This window comes from Phalacrocorax aristotelis, chromosome 14 (genome assembly GCF_949628215.1).
Source record: "Phalacrocorax aristotelis chromosome 14, bGulAri2.1, whole genome shotgun sequence".
In the NCBI taxonomy this organism is placed as follows: Eukaryota; Metazoa; Chordata; class Aves; order Suliformes; family Phalacrocoracidae; genus Phalacrocorax; species Phalacrocorax aristotelis.
In genome coordinates this window covers 5456372-5480429 of record NC_134289.1, presented here as the reverse complement: position 1 = coordinate 5480429, position 24058 = coordinate 5456372, and the positions used below count along the sequence as shown (strand labels likewise).

At 38.6% G+C, this 24058-nt stretch overlaps 1 protein-coding gene across 6 annotated transcripts in view; it reads right to left on the bottom strand.

Annotated features, from left to right (window-relative positions):
- CTNNA3 (catenin alpha 3) overlaps positions 1–24058 on the bottom strand; it is a 562887-nt gene that overhangs the window by 503036 nt on the left and 35793 nt on the right. For 5 of the 6 annotated variants that reach the window (XM_075109794.1, XM_075109793.1, XM_075109796.1 and 2 more), the window contains 2 exons: positions 21617–21809; positions 10048–10214 (listed from right to left, as the gene is read on the bottom strand). In XM_075109794.1, the coding sequence (XP_074965895.1) occupies positions 10048–10214; positions 21617–21809 (360 nt within the window). The remainder of the gene's footprint in view (positions 1–10047; positions 10215–21616; positions 21810–24058) is intronic. The other variant, XM_075109797.1, reaches the window with a different exon arrangement.

Below are 24058 nucleotides of genomic sequence, written 5' to 3'. Positions count from 1 at the left end.
TAGAAGAACTCTGTCTAGATGCAAGGGAATAAACCTTTTTGAAAATTTAACTCAAAAGTAAATAAAAAACAAACAAGAAATTTTAAGAAAACATATATATGCTTTTTTCACTGCCATCAATAGGAAATCAGAAAGATCTGCCTTGGACATACAAAGGTTATCAGAACATGTTTTAAAGTTAAAACCACATCTGAATCTTTCTGTATAATTCTGCTATCAATGTGAACCACTGTTTTGGGGTGAATGGCAAGAAAACCCCTCTCACTGGCACTTTTACTGTATAGAGGTGAAAAGAAATACTTGTACTCCAGAACTTTTTTTTTTCCTTTCTCTCACCAACGACCAAATGTAAATAATCATAAAAGATCCATAGAAGCTCTTTTTCGCCTGTCACTTTTTCAAAGTCCAGAAACTATGTTCAAAGTAAGTTGAGAAGTAGCATTCCTGTACTACTTTTGTGCTCTGTGGCACTGCGGGGTAACTACCTGGACTGACTTTTCCTCTGAGGAAAGCTGAACCACAAGTAGAGAAGAAATGATAGAATACATTCATAGAATTGTTTAGGTTGTAAAAGACCTCTAAGATCATCAAGTCTGACTGTTAACCTAGCACTGCCATGTCCACCACTAAACCATATCTATAAGCACCACATCTACACCTCTTTTAAAAATCCCCATGGATGGTGACTCAACCCCTTCCCTGGGCAGCCTTAACAACCCTTTCGGTGAAGAAAGGCAGAGCTTAGTGAGGCCATGGCTTTCTGCTGTGTGGACATAATTGCTCCCTGGTTGAGCTGACAGAGCTTCAGCGCCCTTCCTGCACGCCCCACTCTGCAAACCACCGCACCATGCCCTTGCTGACACTCCATGCCGTGTTAATTCCCAGCACTCCTGGTCACCAGTGCTCCCTAAGGGCCACTGTTGCTCCTGGCCCCAGACAGGTCTCATCAGCCACTGTCACGCCAGCTGTGGGCTCCTGGTGGCTCTCAGCTACCCATGAGGTTCCCCCAGTTCAGGAAATCCCCCTGTGCACCATACCAGAGCACTCCGCTGCTGATCACGCTGGACCTGGAGTTGCTCACCTTGGTGTTCAACAATTCTGAAGAGCTGCTTTTGTTTGTCAAGTTACCGTAGATAACTCCATAGCACAGATATTGCATAGACACTTTACAACTTTTCAAAACACAAGATTACCACATTACATTAATGAACATATCAACATTAATTTCACAATCAAAAAGCCCAAAATCAACAACTGTAAAACTAGAGCCAAGCACCGTGGCACTACGACACACCAGACACTATGCTCTGAACGGGCACCATAAGGTATTGCTGAATGAAGGTTGCATGCTTATCTGACTGGAAAGCCAACACACAATGGATGTCTTAAACTAAGTGGAGCAACTCTCACAGTCCCATTTCAGGTATCTTGAAGCAACAAATACCATTAAAACTCTGAAAGTTAGGAAGGTCCCAAAGGTGGATGGACCAGAAGAATGTTCTTAATATGCCCTCTTCATAACTGTGATGCCCTGATTAGTATGGTAGAGTCCTGCAACCTCCTCTCAGACAATGATTGTGGTTTATCTAATTAGTAAGTATAACTGTAAGCATCAGGACTAAATTTCCTTCTCACAGTTTATTCACTGTAATGTCAAAGAAGAGATGTGATCTCTGACTGAAGTTTCTCCTGAAGTAAAGTTGTTTATAAGGGCTGAGAATTCTCTGATGTCTTTTTAGCTCCTGATGTAGCCTGTTTGGATTTTTCTACACTATCCATCTACCTATTTTCAGGAACCTTGCAACTTCTGATCTTCTGTCATATGTGATGGAAATGAGGCAATGAGTTCAAAGAGGCTGAGGTATAAACCGAGTGGTTGCATAATGTTTCAACCAGAAATCATACTAAAATTTTGACACTACCTAAGTTAAAATTTACTATGCTTTATCTTAATTCAAATTAATTTATCCAATTTAATAAAGACTTAAAAGTCTCTTCACGTTGTAGTCAGTTCTGCACCTTTCTGTAAAAGGTTAAGGTCACCATTTACTGTTGCTACCATGATTAGCTGTTGCAAGAAAACTGATTCATAATATGAGTATTTGTGGAATAAGTAATGATATTAAAGGCAGTTTCTGTCTGATTTTTGAAGTCTAGTTTAATTATCACATTTTGGTAACATAACTTAGCAGCTGCACTTCACAGCACCCTTTATGGAATCCTAAGGAAATAGCTCTGCACTAGATGAGTTTGAGCTTGTTTGGTCTGAGGTGGACAAAATTCTCTCCAAGTTTAACGCCAGTCCCTTGACAAGCCTGGAAACCTCAGTATGTGCCATGAAAATTAATGACTTGTCAGCTAAACAAAAGGCCAGGCCTCAGCAATGTGAGATTTACAAACATGCACTGTAAAGTACTTCATTGCTTACAGTTCAAAGATGTGGGAGGGAGGAGACATCACTAAAAATTGATTACAAAGTCTTATTCCTGGTAATAACCTTACAATCTCCTTATAAACAGAAAAAGGCATGGGAGGCAGCAGACTGCTTTTTCAGTTTGTGAATGATGCCATTTGACAAACCACATACCTTTAATGCCATTTGCCTGGGAGTCTAGCTAAGTAAGGGTGATGTGATCAAATGGCCTGCTGCACATCCTTTACTTGGTCTCCTTCTACATACTTGGTTCAGATTTAGGGCCAATGCTGCAAAAAGTGAGTCCGTTTTTCAAGAATAAGGAGAAATTGCTCTGAGTATTTGTCTTTCAGAATATCAATATCATTACCTTCCACCGTGCAGGGTGCCAAAATAACACTGGACTATTTTGTCAATTTGTGAACCATTTCTCTTTATTTTCATATGGATTAATATGAGTTGAATTAAAGATGAGAAGCAGATTTTATTCCCATGCTGACCTAAGGAAGCCATTAATTAAATACCTTCCTGTTTTAATAACTTATTACTTCTTTAAAAGACAAAATTATACTAAACGTACTAATTTAAATCACCAGGAGATAGGGTTGAAAACAAAAACACTTTCAAAACCTCTCTTAAATTCCAATTACTGAACACACATACTTATGAGAAAATAGTTGCTCTCCCAGTATTTTGCTGCAATGGAATGGATAATGTGCCTCTTTGTAGGGGTTTATGGAGAGTAGGTCATACAGCTTTTTCCATTCAGAAAATATCAGATTAATTTGCTCTCATTTTAAGAAGGTCTGAAGACATGCATTTTGATGATAAAGCAGATACTGTTTGTCTTGCATGCATTTCCTCATTTTTGCCTCCCAAAGCGAGAATGGGTTATAAAACAAATTTGTCTAGGTCAGAATGATCTGTGCACACTTGAGATACAAGTAATTGTTGATCAGACAAGCCACTCTACATTACACTGACTTCATTACTGCAATACCAATAAATAATCTCCCAACAGAAACTGATTTTCCAAGGTTATTTTACCAACTAGAATTTGCGTTCCAAGATTAACGCTCATAACAAGAAATTTCAGAGTGTCACTTCCATATAATTCTCTTATAAGCACTGCACTTCAGTGTTAAGTAAGTGTTGCTGTAGAAGCAAAACACAGTAATAACTACTCAGAAGGAAACAATTTAGCAATTTTTTTCCTGATAGGTTCAAAGAGAGTCTACTGCAATGGAGTCCTAGTCACTGCTTGAAGCATGCTGGCATTTACGTAGTCCAAATAGTAATTTAAAATAGGTGTCTGCTATTCTAATATCCCACATTCCAACTTTCTCCAAATAATTTTCAAACTTCATCACCAGACATAATGCAGATTTCTCAAACTCAGTTGTACTTCTGGCAACTTCAAGCATTCCGTGTTAACCCCTGCCACAAACCACCTTTGTATCATAGATCTTCCCAAGCTTTATGATTAAAACTTATTTCATTCAGAAATTACCTCACAACCCTACAGTTAGTTATTTTTTTCAAAAAATTAGTATACAAATCTCTTTCATACTATGTATGTTAAGCCAAAGCAGAAAAAAATCCATCTTACTTAAAGAAAGCCTTATCCATTCAAAATAAGCCCTACTTCTTTCACTCCCCCTCCCCTTACACCCGGGTTGTGCAGTTTGTATAAAGCTTAGGACCAAGTGAATCCAGATAAATTTTTTTTCATCACTATTTTCTCCTGGTTTGTGTAACTGACAAGTTGCTGCTTCTGTTCTCTCATCATCTCAGGGATACAGACAGACACCACTGTCATCAAAGGCAGCTTTTCCCAGCTTTAGGAATCTCTTCCTTAACTCTTTTTCTAAATTCATAATAAAAAAAGTTTATATCCTCCCTTCCCACGTCTGTCTACGCACCCCTACATGCACAGTTTTCAAGACCTCCTGTTGCTTTCTTTTTTTTTTTTTTTTCCCCCCGCTAGAATGCGGTAGATGGGCATGATTTTCCTTTGCTATTGTGAGCTGAGCCATGACTCTATTAAAAAGGCAGTGGCTGAGCAGTAGGGAGGAAGGATGTGTATTTATCTGCCCTGCCACCACTAAGGGTGAGGCTCTGCTCCTACTGTACTCTAAATCATTTATACACTCTGGAAGAAACGGAAATTATCCTCTCTCAAATCTACCAAGCATACTTTGCTCATGGAGACCCTTCTAGGATACTAGGTAGGACAGGAAATAGTGAAAGACAGCAGACAAGGTGCCTGCAGCAGAAGCAAAACCAGGAAATTCCTGAGTAGAAATTCCCGAGGGAGCTGACCCACACCTAAGTCTTAGATGTGACAGCAAAGGAAAGTTTTCAATACACATAAAGACAACATGAACCTGCTGAGAGGCACTGAACTAGAAATAAGACTGAAAGGGAGGGTCTACACTGCCAAGAAGCAAGGATAAGATTTGTTTTCAAACCTTTTCATTTAAGTGTGTTTTTAACCCAGCTGTTGTGTCTTTTTTCTTGGAAATACAGCCACTATATTCCATTTGGTTTTTCTTGTGCTCTGGTAAAACAGGTTCAGGAGCCTTCAGGCTTGCTCACTTCAAAGAAATTCTAGAACAGTAGTACCTGAAGCTGGCCCAGTAAGGTCCCTTCAAAGACTGGTGCTGACAGGCAAGAAAAGGATAATGCTGCTTTTTTTTTTTTTTGTGATTCCCATGCTAAGACCAAAACCAGATATTATATAAACAGAACTGCAGTGACTGGGGAGTCCGTTCCTTAGCAACAGTTTGTTAGAAGAGAGTCATTAAGAATAGGGTTGTTTCAAGGGAAGCCCTAGGTGTTGTAAAGCCAGGAGTCATTAGGGAGTACACAGCCACAGTCATGAGGCCACTACACCAAGAACGGAAGTGGATTGAGGTTCCTGTTGCACTCAAGATGTTCACTTTGAAAAGTCCAACGCTTAGAAGGAATTCTTGAAGAGCTGCTTTTCCTCTGTCATTTATTGCCCATTGCAGGCTGCCACAGACTTTGCAGAGTGCAATGATAAACACTGCAGCCCTGACTACAAACAAGTGCATTCCATGTGGCGTATACTGACCTCAGATTGGTAGCAAGAATCCATTTCTGCTGGTTGATGAGAAAATAAAGATGATTATGACCTAAAGGAGAAGCCAAATCCTCTCCCAAAGACTCCTGTTACCTTAACACCCTTTACTTGCAGAGATTTCTCTTGCTATGGGAGTGACCCCTGCCCACCAAAAGGAAGGTGGGAAGATTCTGATCATTTTCAGTTTCACAACCTAGCCCTGTACTCCCAGGGTAGCCCGAGTTCTTTTTTGCCCTTTTTCCATTTTGTAATGTTTTACTGCATGATACCGCGATACCAAAGCGGTCAGAAGGTAATGCAGGGAACAAGTCAAATTCTAGTTTAAGCAGAGTTATGCAAGTCCAACTGAATACCTAAATCTGAAGCGTAGGTAAGCCTGAGATGACTTACCTCTACTTTTATGTAACCACACTGTTTTTCTCCTGTTCAAGACATTTTTAATGCCAAATAATACTCTGCAGGGAAGGGAGAAACAGACAGCACTATGCCCACAGGGCCCAAGTTCACAAGTTGATTCTTATCTGTAGCCACTCTTTTTTTTCCCTAGTAAGAATTTTAAATAACTCTAAGCAAGCATTTTATAAAGATCACACTGAGGCACTCATGAAAAATATGAAGACTTAAACAGTAAATCTACAAGCATGACAAAACAGGAAAAAAGGCAGGTAAAACATGTTTGCTCAGCATGATCTGAAATAGATTAGAGAAAGACAGCTTGCCAATGCGCTTTGAATGAAATTCTCAGAACTTGTTACCCTCTTGCTGTTCTCCTCTGATCAATAAATTCAAGCAATTCCATTAGTCTGTTAACTCACTCAATTAAATAATATTGAGCATTATTAACCATAATGAATGAGGCTGGTAATACATGATATAGCCCCTAGTCTGACTACATTTTTCACAACTCAGATTTTTGATTAGAGACTTCAAACTCTAAAATAAGCATGGAAAATCAGATATGCAAGCAGCTGTTTATTTAAACTGTTCCTTGTTTTAAAAAAATGTTAAGTCGTTTAAAGAAGCAAAACCTTTCTTATCAGTGTGATGTAGTTTATTTTCTCAGTCAACTCTAAAATGAGCTCGCTGTTTGCACCACACCATCATACTCTTATAAGGCTGTAAATTCCACAAATGGCTAGAAGCGTACTGTGCCAGAACATGATCAGTCGTTGAGAATTTGTACTGGATTCTAATATGCATTATTTGATACCCATTTTGCTGGGTGAAGATTCTATAGAATCCATAAAACAACCAAAATTCTCTCCACTTTATTAGCAAAATTTCAAAAAAGCTAATTTCATGTTGACAATGATATGTCTTTGGATGTTTGGAGTGAAATTAATACCAGGTTTATGAAATTCTTCCAAACAGACTGACCTATAATTTCTAGTTTAAAAGTTGCATTTCAATATTTTTGTGACAAAAACATTCCATATTTTCAGCATTATACTCTGTTTTATATAAAGATTTTATTACATAAAAGTCAAAAACAGTCCGAAGACTAAGTAAAATGTACAGAAGACAACCCTCTTTAAGACTACATGAACTGGAAGGAGGTAGCTGAGCTTTACCTTTTCTCCTAGATATACTTAGAATGGCAGATGTGACAGGTAACATGGGACAAGGCTTTATGTGGCAGTTGGTCATATTGTCATTGTTTCCTTTCTACTTTTATTCACCGATTAGAGAGGAAATTAAAGATTAATGATCCAGACTGCATTCTGTCAGTAGAAGTATGGTTTCAAATGTTTTGAATGTCAGTGTTGGAATTAACCAGCTTTACTGAGTGAAGAAGACTAAAACCTTTCAGTACTCTTTGATAAATGGGTTTGAAAAATATTAGATATATAAATAGATAATTCCCCAGGAAACACTTCCATATTGAGTAGGATCTGATTAATACTCTACAGAGTTCTTGGATGATGCTGGACCACTTTCTTTCATTTTATATATACAAACAATAGAACTCCCTTGGTTAGAATTTTCATTTCATTTATTCTACTATTACTTCTGGGTTTGGGGTTGTGGGTTTTTTTTTTTATTTTTAAAATTAATTTTGACTCAGTTCTTTAAATTTCTTCATTTTATTCTATGACAAATATGGACCTCAAAATTATGGAAATAAAGGGCAATGAAATTTCTCATTGCAGGTGATTAATAACAGCTGTAACACCCATGTTTTTCATGAAAAGGAGGAAAAAATGGTAGAGTATTAAAGTTTTAGAACACATTCAAAGAAAAACTGCTATTGACTTTAAAAGAGTTGCTTTGCAAATCCTATGAACATGCAAACACCAAGAATATTAAAGCTGATACACAAAGACAAGGTCTACTTTCTATGCTGCAGCCCCTGTGTGACTACAATGTCTTTTTGTTGGAGCAAGTCCACACTGAGGAAAAACTGAATTCCTAAGGGAGTTTTAAATGATAATAAAAGTTAAGGACTTTGAAAAGAGCAAAGCTGAGACTCATTAAAATATTTAATTGCATTTAAATCTGGCTCAGTTAGTCATGACCAAAAGTTGTTATAATTTGAAGGCTGTTCAGTAGCATATGCTGAAATTACTCTATCTTCAAAGCTGATTTCCTAATTAGATGTCAACATAAAAAGACACCATTACAGCTAATACTGCTGTTGGCACGTTCAACAGCCAGGGCAGAGACTAAATAAATATGGAAAATTTACCACCTTCCTCTAAGGATTAGGGTGAGACTTTTTAGATAGGCATTTTGGAGAGTGTTATGCCACACTGATTTATTCTAAGAGTTAACTGAAGAATTCAGTTCTCACTCTTATTAGAAGAACTAAATTGAAGTACGGAAGAAGAAGAAAACTGAATTGCAGTCTGCAGTGTTGGAGATTTTCTTGAATGATTCTTTGCATTTTTTTATGATTTTCAGTTATTGTTTCTTTTCATTTTCAAATAGAAATCATGAAGTGAATTATACAGTTGTTTAAAAATACTGAAACTCTAGGAAAGAAAACTACGTAATTTTAGTTCTCTCCCATAAAACATACTGAAAACATTTGAGGTTACAAAAATGTAATAGGCTACCAATGAAAAATACTACAATTTCAGAAAATTTTCCAAACAGTACAAAAGACAGAGGCCACTCCTCTTACAGCTGACAAACTTCATACATATATAACAACATAGAAGCTTCTGTAAGTCAGTGTTCGTTTAGCCTGTACTGCACCTCCAACAATTGTCAAAGTTGGATGTTTTAAACACAGCACTGAAAACCACACAACATTGTTTTATTATGAAGTACTGTCCCTACTCCAACTGGGAGCTAAATTTTCATTCCCCTGTCCTCACCAAACTGAACTTGCTTCACAATGGTCCACTATAATCAGTGGTCCTCCTCTGGCATGAGGCATTATGAGAGGTGGCACCAGTTATTCACCTCTGCCCTGAAACATTAAGAAGTCAATAGAACTTTGAGTTTTTATCAGTCTGTCACACATTACTGAAGTTATTAGGGGACAAAAAAAGGAAACAAAAATTGAAAAATTCCTTGCCCTTCACGTCAAAGACATACACCAGACCGAATGGAGTAAGTAGCCAGAGAAGAAACTCTGTAAACACATTTTTGCAGTCAGACACATGATGCTGGGAAGATTAAAATCACACTGTTCAAAAAAGGAAGAAAGCCTGCTCACATGGGACACTATGGCTGACATTAAAGGAACTCCAGTTTATGTAGACAGGAAAGTATTTTGATGTTGAACACCAGAAGTGTGGACGTTTTGCCTAATTCAGCAATAGTGGCACAACCATTGGTTAGTATTAGATCAGAAGAGAAGAATGAGGCCATACCTTCTGTATAAAGAGTGCCAAGTGGAATAAGAGATGACCCAAAACATAGCACTATTACAATACGCACTTCCGAAACACATTATTCCCTTGAGTGAAAAAATTAATTGCCTTTTAGAGACTATTTTCTACTGCACAACTTTTAAAGCTTTACAAACATTAGGACTTTCCAGTCTTCTGCCTGCAGTGTACAAATATATAGCTGGAGCTGGATTGTTGCTGAAGGCTTCTCTCCTATATCTCCTCCCTCTCCTTTTAGTTGATCTCTCTCACAAACTGCCCTGAATACACAGTTAAGCTCTTACCTACACAGTTCTTTCCCTCCATAAATATCTACATAAAACTTGACCTTTAAGATTCTCTACAAATAAACTATTCCCTACTACTGCCACAAATATCAAGAAGGTTTCATGCAGAAAAAGCTGAAGTACAACAATTCAAGTAAGAAAACAGGAAATAAAAAATTAAAAAGTTAAAATATATTCGTATGGATAACCATCTGCTTCCCCAGACCAAATATGTTGAGTTAGAAGACTTTGTGATACGTTCTACAAATCTCATCTAGAATCTACACTTTTATCAATTGCCAAGATATTAGGTGCACAAGATCTGTAATTTCCAAGTACAAAAAGAATTTTCAAGACAGAAACAACCATCAGCAGACACTTCTCTGGCTAAAGGGAGTCTGAGTTAAGTCAAATTCCACTCACCACAGTTAAATGTTCCAGTAAGTATGCCACATCAACCATGTCCGCCAGAATGAGAAGCCTCGTGACAGCTGTAAGCAGAGATCGTGCTGCTTGGACAACAGCCTGCCTCTTAGGCAGACAGCAGGGATCACTGGTAAATGCTTCTGCTGATACCTTTAAGGCTTGACCTGCAAAATGAAGACATAAATTCCCTTAGGTTAGTTTGCAACACCCAAAAAAAAAAAAAAAATAGTTAAAACCCAATCAGTTACTTGGCAAGTCACAAGTATTGCCAATAAATTCAGCATCTCTTTATTGCCCTAATGCCTTGAAATGAAGGTCAGTTATTACAGATCGTGCAGAATGGTCCATATTATGAATGATGTTCCCTTTCTGTTCTTCTGAATCATTTAATTCTGAAATAATTCCCTCGGCAATCATGCCATTACTCTTAGCTGTACACAATGAGGCCAGGGGCTCTATGTCAAACTTTTCTACTCACTGCTTTTTACATTACTATGTACTTTGCTGCCCTTGCTATTAAATAATCCCTGGTCACAGAAGGGAATCAAAAATTGTTCTTCTCATTATAAATATAGGTTAATGGAATGAAAATCTAATGGAATTAAAATCTCATACACTCAAATATCTGACTCTGACATAAAATATGTGCAATCTATGCAACAGAGCTAGTAACTGTGCCAGCAGACAATATACTACTCTCCAGCATGAAGTTTTGCAAATGAAATTTAACAATAACAATGACAAACATATAAGTTTACTTTCAGCATTCTGTCACCTAGACTTCTGCCGAGAAAAAACACGCCATTTAACTAATTTCTGAAAGCATTTCAAAGTCTATTATCACCTGAGGAGCTTTGCTGGTGATGGCACAACCTCGAGAGAACTCACTCTACACAGAACACCACTGGAACACTCTTGTCACACAAGCACAAACTGCTTGAAACAAACATTTGACCCATTGAACTCCCTGTATCAGCTTAGAAACTAAAGATGGATCAAAAGTCACAAAAATTAATCATTTCAGCTGTACTAAACTTAGAAAACTTCATTAGTAAATGTAGCTATTAAAAGACTAAACATTCATGAAGCCAGCCCTTTGTTGCAACTGCCTTAAGCATGTCCTGGATTTGGATGCAACAGTAAAGAAAAATATGGAATTAAAAAAATTTTATATTGCTTCAGAGTTAAATCCTTTATTTGCAATATTCGTTCCACCTATATCTAAATGACCTAAGTCTTGGTATAAGAATGGGGTACGTTTCTCCAAGCAGTCATTTGTAACAAAGAGGTTTTCTACACAGAAAGAGAGTGTGCAGGAAGATGTAATATTTGTTTCATTTTGTTCTACAAATTCTGACCAAAAGTAAGGGGAGACTATTGCATTCTGAAATCAAATTCACAGTAGACTTAGCACTGTATAGCTTTACTCAAAGGCAAGAAGTCTGGACAGGCCTCATGCAGGAATGCTGGCACTGGCACTTCTACTTCGGAGTATCTGGTAGTTAAGTCAAAGCTGAAGTCACGCAAAGAATTTTGCTACCTGAACCAAGTATGTGTTTTTATAAGCTCTGGAGTCCTCAAATCAAAAGATAGGCAACAAGGTTTGTACAAAATACATATAGTCAGTAATTAATGCATATTCATAGAAATACGTACAAACATAAGGTATTTCTTTCCTGTAGCTACATGGATATAGACTTTTATGTGCTCCTTCAACCAGAGTTGAGTGAGAACTATTCAGGTGCACCAGAGTGTGCCAGACAGGTTCTATATGGGACTTCATTTCTCAGGATTCAGAGAATGAACAAGTTTTACTGCTCTTACTAGAAACTGCATTTGAGAAAAATATTGATCAAAGGCTACAGAAGGTTATCAGAAGTAGTCAACATGGATTCACCAGGGGAAGATCATGCTTGACCGACCTGATAGCATTCTATGATGGCACGACTGGCTGGGTCAATGAAGGGAGAGCAGTGGATGTTGTCTATCTTGACTTCAGTAAGGCATTCGACACTGTCTCCCATAGCATCCTCACAGGCAAGCTAAGGAAGTGTGGGTTGGATGAGAGGACAGTGAGGTGGACAGAGAACTGCCTCAACAACAGAACTCAGAGGGTCGTGATCAACGGAGCAGAGTCTGGATGGAGGCCTGTCACTAGTGGTGTTCCCCAGGGGTCTGTGCTGGGTCCAGTCCTGTTCAACAGATTCATCAGTGACCTGGATGATGGGACAGAGTGTAACCTCAACAAGTTCGCTGATGATACCACGCTGGGAGGGGTGGCTGATACACCAGAAGGCTGTGCTGCCATCCAACGAGACGTGGACAGGCTGGAGAGCTGGGCCGAGGGGAACCTCATGAAATTCAACAAGAGCAAGTGCAAGGTCCTGCCCCTGGGGAGGAAGAACCCCATGTACCAGTACAGGCTGGGGGCTGAACTACTGGAAAGTGGCTCTGCTGAGAAGGACCTTGGAGTGCTGGCAGGCAGCAAGGTGACCATGAGCCACCAATGTACCCTTTTGGCCAATGCAGCCAATGGTATCCTGGGCTGCATTAAAAGAAGTGTGGCCGGTAGATCGAGAGAGGTTATCCTCCCCCTCTGCTCTGCCCTAGTGAGACCACATCTGGAGTACTGTGTCCAGTTTTGGGCCCCCCAGTTTAAGAAGGACGTGGAACTGCTGGAGCAAGTCCAGCGGAGTTGCTGAACTACCAAGATGATCAGAGGGCTGGAGCATCTCACTTATGAGGAAAGGTTGAGAGATTTGGGCTTCTTCAGCCTGGAGAAGAAAAGACTATGGGGGGATCTCATCAATACCTATAAATATCTAAAGGGTGGGTGTCAGGACGATGGGACTAGGCTCTTTTCAATAGTGCCCAATGACAGGACAAGGGGCAATAGGCACAAGTTGGAACACAGGTCCCTTCCAACCCCTACCACTCTGTGATTCTGTGAAATAAACCTACCAATTGCTACAGAATCCCCAATACCAGCACCTGAGATAGTACTGGCCTGATTCTCAGAACACTGAATACTTCCAATATACTAAAACTCATCAGTTTTCCAGTAACACCCATCTTGAATAGTGCCCTCTGGTTTTTCTCTTGCATTTGTTAAAGTCTTTGTGCAAATCACTTAAGTACACGCTTACAAACTCCATAAATAAATAAAAACCACACTAACTTGAGATGTGGTTCTAGCACCTGCTACATCATAAAACATGACAGTAAAAATCAGTTTCTTGTGGTCAGGACAGCAAACTAGAACTTCTCTCTAGTAGTTAGTGAGATAATGCACCATAGCTGAGCACACCACAACAAATAAAACTACAGGAAATAAAACCCAATTATTAAACAGAACCACTGATTTTTAAGGGTTTTTTTATTTCCCCATCCACAATGGACAGAAACACCTCTCCAGATGAGTACTGTTTTCAGTACCAGAAGAAGTTTCAAAGCACTGATTTGAGCCCAGTAATCCTGGATGGAAAGGGAAGTAAATGGCGAGAGAAAATCCTACTTACATGCCTGCATAACTTCAGATGTATTTTTGAAGGTGACTACTACAAATGTTAATAAATTAATAGCAATTTGGGAAGTTTTAGTAGGAATTTAAGATACTAGCTCTGGAAATTCACTGTGCCTTAATAAGGACATGGGAAATACAGTACATATGCACTATCATAAAACTAAAATCCTTACCCTTTCATTTCTCTTGCAACTGCACATAGAGAACTTTCCAAATTTCTGAGAACAAGCTATGCCAAGGAATAACCTAAGAAACTGTCTCCATTTTATTTCACAGTATTTAACTACCATCTGTTTGTCCCATCAATTACTGGTTTGAAATATCTTAAATTTGACGTGTTATCTTTCAGGCTGTAAAAGTAAAAGTTAACATCACATGTTTTTAGTGTATTTGGAATGCGTACACTGTAGTATTAATTCAGACCATTATAACTGTCAGATTCTTAAAAAAGTTTGCACAAAGCCAGAAAGCCAACACATGCAATGTCTTAATAAGACAAGAAAGCATGAAACAATAGAATTTTTTCTGCAATTAAGATGTACGAGTGTAGAGCTGTCCACCTTGGTCCCTCAGGATTTAACAGGAGACACTGTTTCCCAAGACAGTAAAATTATCATCATCACTGTTTGACTGGCAACCTGGTAACTTTGGAACTTTCTGACCAACTTTAATAAAATTTTTACACAGGAAAAAATTTTTGGTAAGGTGCAAGAAAATATGTTAGCTAACATCACACAAGATAAGGAACAACACAGAAGTGGAGCTGTAGAGATAGTAATAATTAGCAGTCAAAAAATCTAAGAGGAAAAGATACGAAAAGATACTGACATGAAAAGTTATAAACTTTTCATATATATATATATGAATATATATATGAATATATATATATAAAGGCCCAGGAACTTGCAAGATAACTCTCCAAAACTGAGCCACAGTTTTGGAGGAGCAACAGACACCAACATTTTCCCACATGACTGACAACTGTCTGGCCAGCATTACTGGGGGTAATAAATACATTAACACTTTGTTCAGTCAGTCACTAGCCTCAGCTATCTATTGTATGTGTTAGCCACTAGCCAACTACTTTTCATTTTTTAAGTTCTATATATCCTGCTAGTAGAGCCTCTTGGTGCACAGTAAAATTTGTCCAAACAAAACTGACCAGGAAAGCAGAGGTACAGATTAGAAAGCAGCTGGCTGGTCAGGAAGGAGTGAAAGTACTCAGTTGTGAGAAGACCAGACAGGACTGAACGGTAAGCCTATGAGTTGGTAATTGAATGGATCAGGAGAGAAGTGAGAGATAGCTTAGCTGAGGATAGCAGACAGTGCTATTACCACGAATACTTAATAGAAGTTGGGAACAAAAAAAAAAAAAAAAAAAAAAAATCTTCTGACAGCACAGCAGCTCCTCAGAAACGTTTAAAGTAATGTTTCCCTCATCCATAAACACAAGGCTGAACTGTATGTTCATGGTCCCCACATGTGATTATTTGCCCAGGTCTCTCTCCTATTGTGGCTTCCAGAAGAAAATGGTGATACGGATTTGGGTGTCCTGCAAGCACCTCAGACACTTCAAAACCTCAAATAGTCCTAAATCTGAAAATAGGACCATTTCAACACGGATATCTTCTGGGTACTTGAGCGACAAAAATGAGTTAAGGGACTAGAGTACCTCTCATATGAGGAAAGGCTGCAAAAGCTGGGACTGTTCAAGCTAGAGGAAAAAAAAGCTCGGAGGGATCTTACCAGTGTTTATAAACACCTGAAGAGAGGGTGCAAAGAAGAGGGAGCCAAACTATTTTTAGTGGTGCCCAGTGGCAATGGGCACAAACTGAGACACAGGAGGTTCTGTCTAAACATCAGAGAACATTTTACTCACTGTGAGAGTGACTTCGCAGTGGCAGAGGCTGACCAGGAAGGTTGTGGACTCTCCACCCATGGAGATTTTCAACAGCTGACCAGACATGGTCCTGGGCAGATGGCTGGACCCACCTGAACCAGACGGTTGGACCAGATGACCTCTAGAAGTGCCTTCCAACCCCAATCATTCTGTGATTCTGTGAGTGAGTGTGTGAGCAAAGACAAGCCAGAAGTGTCTGAAATATGACCCACCACTTAGAAATGAGTTGGACATAAGCTGGGATGGCCAGATGAACAAGTATAAAACCATGATGCTAAAACAGAGCTGTGAGATGCAGCCTAGGCAGGTAAGAGCTATGAGTACAAGCAGCAGAAGATGACAGCTCCTGCAACATGATGTTAGAACTTTCTTAAAATGCAGTAGACAGCATGATAGTCTGATGCAACTTCATCCATTTTACTGTAATTCCCATCAAGCGGATATTCTTCCATAATTACATTTGTCACAAACAATGAAACATGAAAGACAGTGCCCTTTTAGTCGCACAAATAGAGAAGCAGAAAGATGGGAGTATTCACAGTATTTCAGTTATTTTAGACATTCAAATGAGAAGCAATTCAAAGAACCAAAGTCAGGATATATCATAACATCATAATTATTGGAAGGCAGATACTTCCAAGACTCTATTCAGCACACACAGATGACTCCCAAAGTAAATGGTGTTATTACCATTAGCTGATCAGTTACCGACTGCTACGGTCGAGTAACTGCTACTTACGCACATCCTTACAAAAAAGGTATGCTCAGGCATAGGGAAAGGTAAAAACACAGTTCAGCCACAAGTAATTTTTCAAAAAAAGTTAGAGGATCCATGCACTTTATCCAGCACCAAAAAAAAAAAACCAAAAAATTTCTTTAAAAACAAGTCAACTGTAAGCCTGTTAGCAAATAGCTGACAAAAGGTGCATGCTTCTGCTGGGCTGCTAAGTGATGGCAAGCAATCTGTCCATCCAGATACTTGCAGTAATACCACTAACTGCAGTCAGTGAGCACCCCTCAGAGACAGTGCTCAAGATCACACTCAGCAAAGTGTTCTTTACTGGTTCAGGCAAGACCATCAGAATTATGCTTTCTTCTTTTATTTCTTTGAATAGATTTTCTTTCTCCTACTAAATCCTAAGTATCACATTTCTCTCTCTTCTATTTGTTTTTACATCTGGCTTTCTCAGCTCATTTTTTTTTTTTAACTGCAGCAGTGTGAAATCCGCATGGAATGCAGTGAATTTTATGCCATTCTTGTGTCCTCCCACAAAGGGATATTGTCGCCAAGAAAGTCCTGTCACCCACTTCTGTGAACTGCACCCTTAGAGGCTGGTGGATTTACAGTTCCAGACACACACAGTTGTCAAAGGGAGCCCACTGACTAAGCAAGGGAGGTCGGGACCAGAGTCAGTAAAAAGAGAGGATTTCTGACTTCCTAGTCTCAAACTTGAGAGAAAAAAACCCACGTGTTTATACGAATATTAGAAGACAAACTCTGATTTACACTAGTATTTGCAACCTCATGTTCCACAGGCATGCACTAACATATAAGCAGAATCTGTACCAGAGAAGGTTGGGAGTCACTGTCACATCAGAGCACAAAACAACCTACCCTTTCTAAAAACAAGAGATTAAACAACACTAGCCACTAGTATAATCACCTGTTCTGCTCCCACAAATACCATCTCCACCTGCTACAGCAAACAAAAGATTCTGCTTCAGCCAGCCAGCTGGAAGTGACACTATGAGTGTCAGGGCAAGGCAGATTGATACCTCCTGCATGTTCCCAATATTCAACACCACAGTAACTCAGATCCTCACAATAGCTTTCTGTAGATGTTACAGGACATTCTTCTCCTGCCACACAGTCTCTTACCCCACTCAGATACCACTGTATTCTGTTGCATTGCAATTATTTCACCACTGCCTACCAGGAAGTTCCAACTTCCACATCTCATACAGTTCTTCCTAATATGTAATCAGAGCCACCACACACCCCCTTTGAGCCTTACAACCATCTCTTCATTCCACCTTTCCCACTCAGGGACACCTGATCCAGTGATGGTGATGTCAGAAGCTTTTCTGCAAGGGATCTGTCCTTCGTTTGATGAAAAGGGTATACAGCACAGATTATTTTAAGCCACTTGGATATCTAAATTCTGACTCCCAGAATGATAGTCCCTTAAATGCTGAGCATACACATGTACGTCAATGTAGAATGAGAAAGCTAAACCTATTTTTAAGATTGGGGGGATTGGGGGGGAATGATGATGACAACACACGGGGATGGGATTACTAAGAACATAGTATGATACAAGAGATCACTATGCCCTTCCTTTAGCAAATGTCCTTCCAGTACACCCCCCATTTCTTGCCAGTTTCTTCCATGTCAAAGTCTTGCGTCCCCTGTTTAATGTCAAAAGACATTAAATATGCACTTTCAGAATATCAAATTATTTTTTTTCTAATTTCCTTTCAAAGATTAACTGAAGGCTCAAAACGTAACTCCAACAAGTAACTTGCTTTCAGTTCACTGTTATGTGTGATGAAAGGCTTATCTAGGAACACACTTGAGCATGATAACAGCTAAACACATTGAACACTGACACTGCAATAGATAGAAACAACACAGACAACAACTGTTGTGTTTCTGACCATATATAGTCAGTAAGCAATGGCAATAAATACCAAACATATTAGCTATGCCTGTACAACTGTTTGAAAACTATAAGCAATCATATCTTGACGTAAATGCAAAAAAAAAAATCATTATCCTAAGTACAATGCTACACTTTAATGCAAATTCCTAAGATGTTTCCCCACATAAACTGCATCACTGTTTGGTCTTAAAAGTGATTAAATATCAGAATCAGCACATTAATTATAGTCTAATGTTTAAAGTCAGAAGCATTCATGGTTGAACAATGCTTCTTATTCCTTTGTATAGGGGTCTGTTACTTCACCATTTATTGACAGCACTTTATGAATGTAATTTTTTTAAATGTTGTATACATGAAATATGACAGTGAAAACTTTTCAAAATACTTATATTTGGGTTTATTTAGAACAAAAATGGATACATGGGTGCCCTTTAACAAAGCTTCACCAAAACAGCTCAACAGGAAGATAAGGCAGTTCTTCAGTTACTAGGCTAGTGGATTTTTGGGTGACGCACATAGTCCACCACCCTCAGGCCTGCCTGGTGACTCATTTAGTAGAGCTCCAGAAGAAGGTGAATCAAGATGTGGATAGAGAAAGGCCTTAAAAACTACTTTCTCAAGAGGAAACTCAAAGAAAAACGCAGAGGACCTCTGTATTGAAATGATCAGCTCCAAGGCTATAAATCTTCAGTAAAACTTCACAGATGTCAAAGGAAGCAGAAACTAGATTTATCCAGGGAACATGCCTGCCATCCATTATAGCAACACTTTCTTCCAGATGTCACTAACAGAACTCAACTGAATTTGAGACACCAAAATCTCATCTACTGAGAGCGTTTGTCAAGACTGAACTGTAGTCAGCAAAGCCATACCCATGGCCCCATTTCCGAGGACATTAGATAAGTCACTAATGCATCACTTGAATTAAATGCAAACAACCTCCTATTTATCCTAACTCCACTGTTCATTTTTATCCTACTAATTTGCCCCTTTATTCCCCAAAATATTATTATGAACATTGTCAGCAGCAGCAGCTTGAAAGAGTCTATCACTCTTCTAAAAGGAACCCCTAAATTATGAGCTCCAAAAGTAACAAAGCAGCATTTTCACACTGCCAATTAACATCCAAAAGAAAGAGTGTTCAAATCTCACGTCACAGTCTTCATCTCAACAAGCTCAGTGAGTGAGACAAGCTAAATGAGAAGAGGTGAGAGAGTATTTATTCTTTCCAGATGTTAGTGTGCAACTCTGGGACTGATACTTTGGTTCACATCTGAGTGAAATCATCTAGAGCATTGTTTCGAAATTCCACTACACAGTAAATACAAGCTGTAGCCACATGCAAGAATTCATAGCTTATTTAAGAGCTTACTAATAAAAATACCTGCCAGTCACCACAGGAAAAATATGCCCACAGAAAATTAAATACTATATGCTATGATATGCATAGCATGCAAGTACAGTTTACCAGAATTTATGACCGACATCCTTTCAAAGAGCTTGAAGTAAATAACATGAGACATTTAACAGCAGCAGAATGTGACTTGAATAACAGGCAATGAAGTTATATATCATGTGGGACACCACAAATTAAAAATAATACATCGCTTCAAAGGACTAAAAATACCTGCAAAATTAACAAACTGCTATTCATTTTACAATTGTTTGCCAACTTCTTAAGATTAACTCACGCAGTTTGGCAAATCCTTGGAGGAAGATCGGCTGTGAACACACAATTTGTCATTGCGTAATGACAGGTGATAACATGGGCTTAACTTTCTTTTAAAAATGTATGAGGTGTATATAATCTACTTTATGTATTATTTATTTTTGTCGTTATCTCTGGTCTTGGCTGAGAATCAATAACTAAATGGAAAAAATGTGCAATATTTTTGTATTATCTGTGTATAAAAAAAATACAGAACTAGATATTTTATTTTGGTATTGTGCTATTGGCCTGGAATGGACGGGCTAACATTTTAAGAGTACTCCAAAATGAATTATATTTTTAAAAGCCTCAGCGGATCAGTGTGACAGATAATGACATTTGCTGGTCATAAGGCTTTTAATCACAATGGACCTTAATGTATCTCAGACACCATATGCATATATCAAACTCTAAAATGCAGCCATCTCTGGATCCAGAGGAAGCCAATAAGCTTCCACCTCGAACAACAGCAGAGACCCAGAAATGGTCCCAGCTGCACATGGAAGAAGACAAAATTGAAAAAAAAAATCCTGATTAAGTTGCAACTTCAGTAAGAACAGGGTGATAATAAAGACCTGAGAAATGGCTAACACGCAGTCAGTCCTTCAGGCACAAGTTGTCACATGGCATAAGAACATACACCACACTGCCCAGTAGTGAAAAGGCAACTGAAGCCCACTTTGCCCCTTGGTAAAACCAAGCCTGGTTGCTAGCTCATTCAATAACATGGCCTGACAATAACTTTATGGTACAGACCATTGTTCTTTGCTTGTCTGCTCCAACTTCTTTAGGAAGGCTTTCATCAGGCCCTCTTAATCCCATTCCAGGCATCTCTTGGGAACCATTTGATTACAAAATTCATGGAGCAATGATGAAAGGACATAATTCTCAAATGACCAGGCACTAAAAGCATTACTCTTCTGTCCCCTTTTTCCTCTGAAACCATCTCACAAATCAATTTTCAAGGCTGTTTTTTGCAGGAATACATTTTGGATGTCTGTCATCCGCTTGTTTGAGCCTGGCCTTCATATTTACCCAATAGGCCCTGATTATCTCTAGAGAGAGTAAAAATCAACAAAGCAGAGCGCCTTAAAAAAGTGGCTAATACAGCATTCTCAACAGATCATAAAACCTAGTCCTATTCTGGGAGTCTGGCTGGAAATGGGGAGATAAGTCCTGGGAAAATGGAATATGCCAAAACTCAAAGATGAGCTACTCTATCATGAGGGGATGACTCTGACAGTAGGGTAAAGAATCCATCTTCCTCCTACTGAAGTCTCAGAACCTGCCTCCAAACGGGACGATTACACCTCCCCAAGTTAAGTTCTTACTATTGCACAAGAGAGGGAAGATTTCAATTTTTAAATCTTTAACTAGAAGGCCTTAATCCCAGATTCAGGTAAACAATTCTTTCAAGAGCATTAAAGCATGCATTAACTTAAACTTGTGCTTAATAGCCACTAAAATTAACAAGGGCAACCTGCCTTCACTGAAAAACAAAACAAAATAAAAAACCCCACCAAAACCAAAATCAAACCAAACCCAAACCCACAAAACTTCCACTGACATAAGCTTTTTCCACAATGGGGCCCAGCTTGCACACTTTACCTCCTTACAAGTGGTAACTGAGAACATACCATTAGACAACTCAAAGTTCAGACATTTGCACATCAAAACGTATTTCTCATGGATATCCTAGCTTCATTTTGATACCAGTGTTACATGCTTAAACTAATTCCTTGTGGTAACTAAATTATTTGTCAGATACTTACTCTCTTTCCGGACATCAGCAAGTGCTGCCTGAAGCTCCTCTTTAAACACAGTTGCTTCCTTGGCAATTTTTTCCCCCTTGTCTAACAGATTCCAAGTGGCTTCTTCCACAGAAACTAGCAAGACACGAGCTCTTTTGGAACGGCCCTTTTTCTTACTAGAAGGATTCTGTGGACAGTTCACTAGTGTTGTAACCTACATTTAAAAGGAACAAAAAAATAGTGGTGTAAATTCTATAGTAAGTGAACTTAAATTGTTCTCAGATTTAAAAAAAATCAAATTAATATAGTCGAGAACAAGCAATGAGATTCCCTCTGCTTTAGAGAGACACAGACAACCTCAGCATACATACTAAGAATAGACAACACTTTCTAATCAAATTTGACAGATACTTTTACTTAGTATGCCTCATCTTTGTATTATTCTTTCTGTATGATCAAAGCAAAGTCAATAGGAATCTTACTGTCATATTAACCCTGATGCAAACTCCTGACACTGCTTATTTTATGATTTCCTCATGATAAAAAAAAATTACTAACGCTATCTAAGGAGACTTCAGCCAAAGCAGGAATTATACTCCGTGCTGAATCTTCCCATACTTCCAGCTTAAATCTCCCAAGTTATCTGGTAGGTTTAATGCAGCTTTGTCCAAATTACATTTTTTAACAAAACACTTCAACATCCATAAAGAACTTATTTTTAAATATCATCCCACTCCACATTCCTCATCATCTGAGCACAGCCTCCACACACCAAGAGAATGTTTCTAACAGACTATTCTCTAAGGCATTGCTTGAGCTGTCGTACTAACGAAAGACTCCTAAAAGATTTTAAAAGAAAGTGTTATATAGATATTTTAAAACATACTTCATTTTCATTAAGCTCATTGACATTTGTTAATGCCCCTTCTATTCTGTTCTCTGTGCCAGAACATGGACAGTATAACATTAAGTACGGATGTAGTCTTGGAGCTCTATGAACAGATACGTATATAATTGCTTAATTTTATTAATTGGCACTCCAATCATCAACAACATTGTATAAGCAAAGCAGAAGCTGTGTATGAACTTCTCAGTCCAGCAGGCAAGCCTAGCTAATGGCTGAGTTCAGGTAGTGGTTTGAGCTCATCTTTGGAAAAGGGCTCCATTCACAGGTATGTAATGAAAAGTGTGCTAGCTGTGCCCTAGCTCACCTTTAGGTCTTGTCATGAATTCACACACTTTCATGCTTGTCATGAAACATCCTCTGGGAAGCATTTCTATAAACACATCTTTGAAAGACAAAAGTCCTGACCCCTGCATCATTCATTTTGGGGGAAAAAGAAAGACCAGCCACTTGACACCGACTGCTTTGGCATGTCACAAGGGAGGCAGCAACATAAATAACTCTGTTTCAGATTGTTAAAGAGGGCTTGGATATTTTTCTGACTGTGGCTCACAGAAAGTAAATGAAATTATTCATTGCACATAAATCAGCCAGCTGGTAGAGCATGCACTGGGAATAAGAATCTTAGTATTTTATTTTTACAAACCCTATAACACTATTTCTAGATCATTTAATGCCATTTCAATGATCATCTTTTTAAGAGCAAGTTAAAGAGATTATAGGCTGATACTTCGTCGGAAAGAAAGGCATAAAACATTGTAAAAAAATTACAAGCTTCCCCAAAAACCTATCAAGTAGAAGACATTTTTAAATGTCTTAACTATTCCCAGAAAATAATATATTCTATTTCTCAAATTTTTACTGTAGTCTCCCTTCTTATATAAAACCTATTCTATGTACTGTTTGTTCATATGTTTTGGAAGAGGGGGAAGGACACAAAACAAATGCAGAAATATGAAAAAATAATCATTCCTGCACATGAAAACTCTTGACTGTAAGACCCTTAATCTTCAGCACCCCTCTCAGGAAATATCAGAGGCAGCTTCTGATCTCAAGTTAAAATCTGATAGGTAGTTCTTGGCTCATGGAGGTTGAAGGATTACAGAAAAACTACTCTAAATTCTCTAACACAGAATCCCAATGTTGAGTACAAAAAGTTTATGCAGATCCTACATAGAAATAACTGGATTACACAGTAGCCCTTTTGATCCATTTTCAACACAGCTTGCACTGTAGTGGCAGAATACACACTCAAAATGGTATCATTATAGGAAAAAAGAAAAACATATCCCCATTAATCCTGCTTATGCCGGTTGGCTTTCCAGTTACCACCTTCTTACTGCCACATACAGTGTCTCCCAGCATTCCACAGAAATTATCGTCCAGAGGTTATTTTGTGTCTCTGGGGGGAGCAACAGCATTGTGCTAGAGGCACAAGGTTTTTTAAGTGAGATTTTCAAGCCCATATGCCATCACAGCTGCAAAGCTGAATCATGTTGTTGTTGCCTGTTATTGCCATTATTTAGTAGGCTCAAGGGGTGGGATTTTTTTGTCATGGT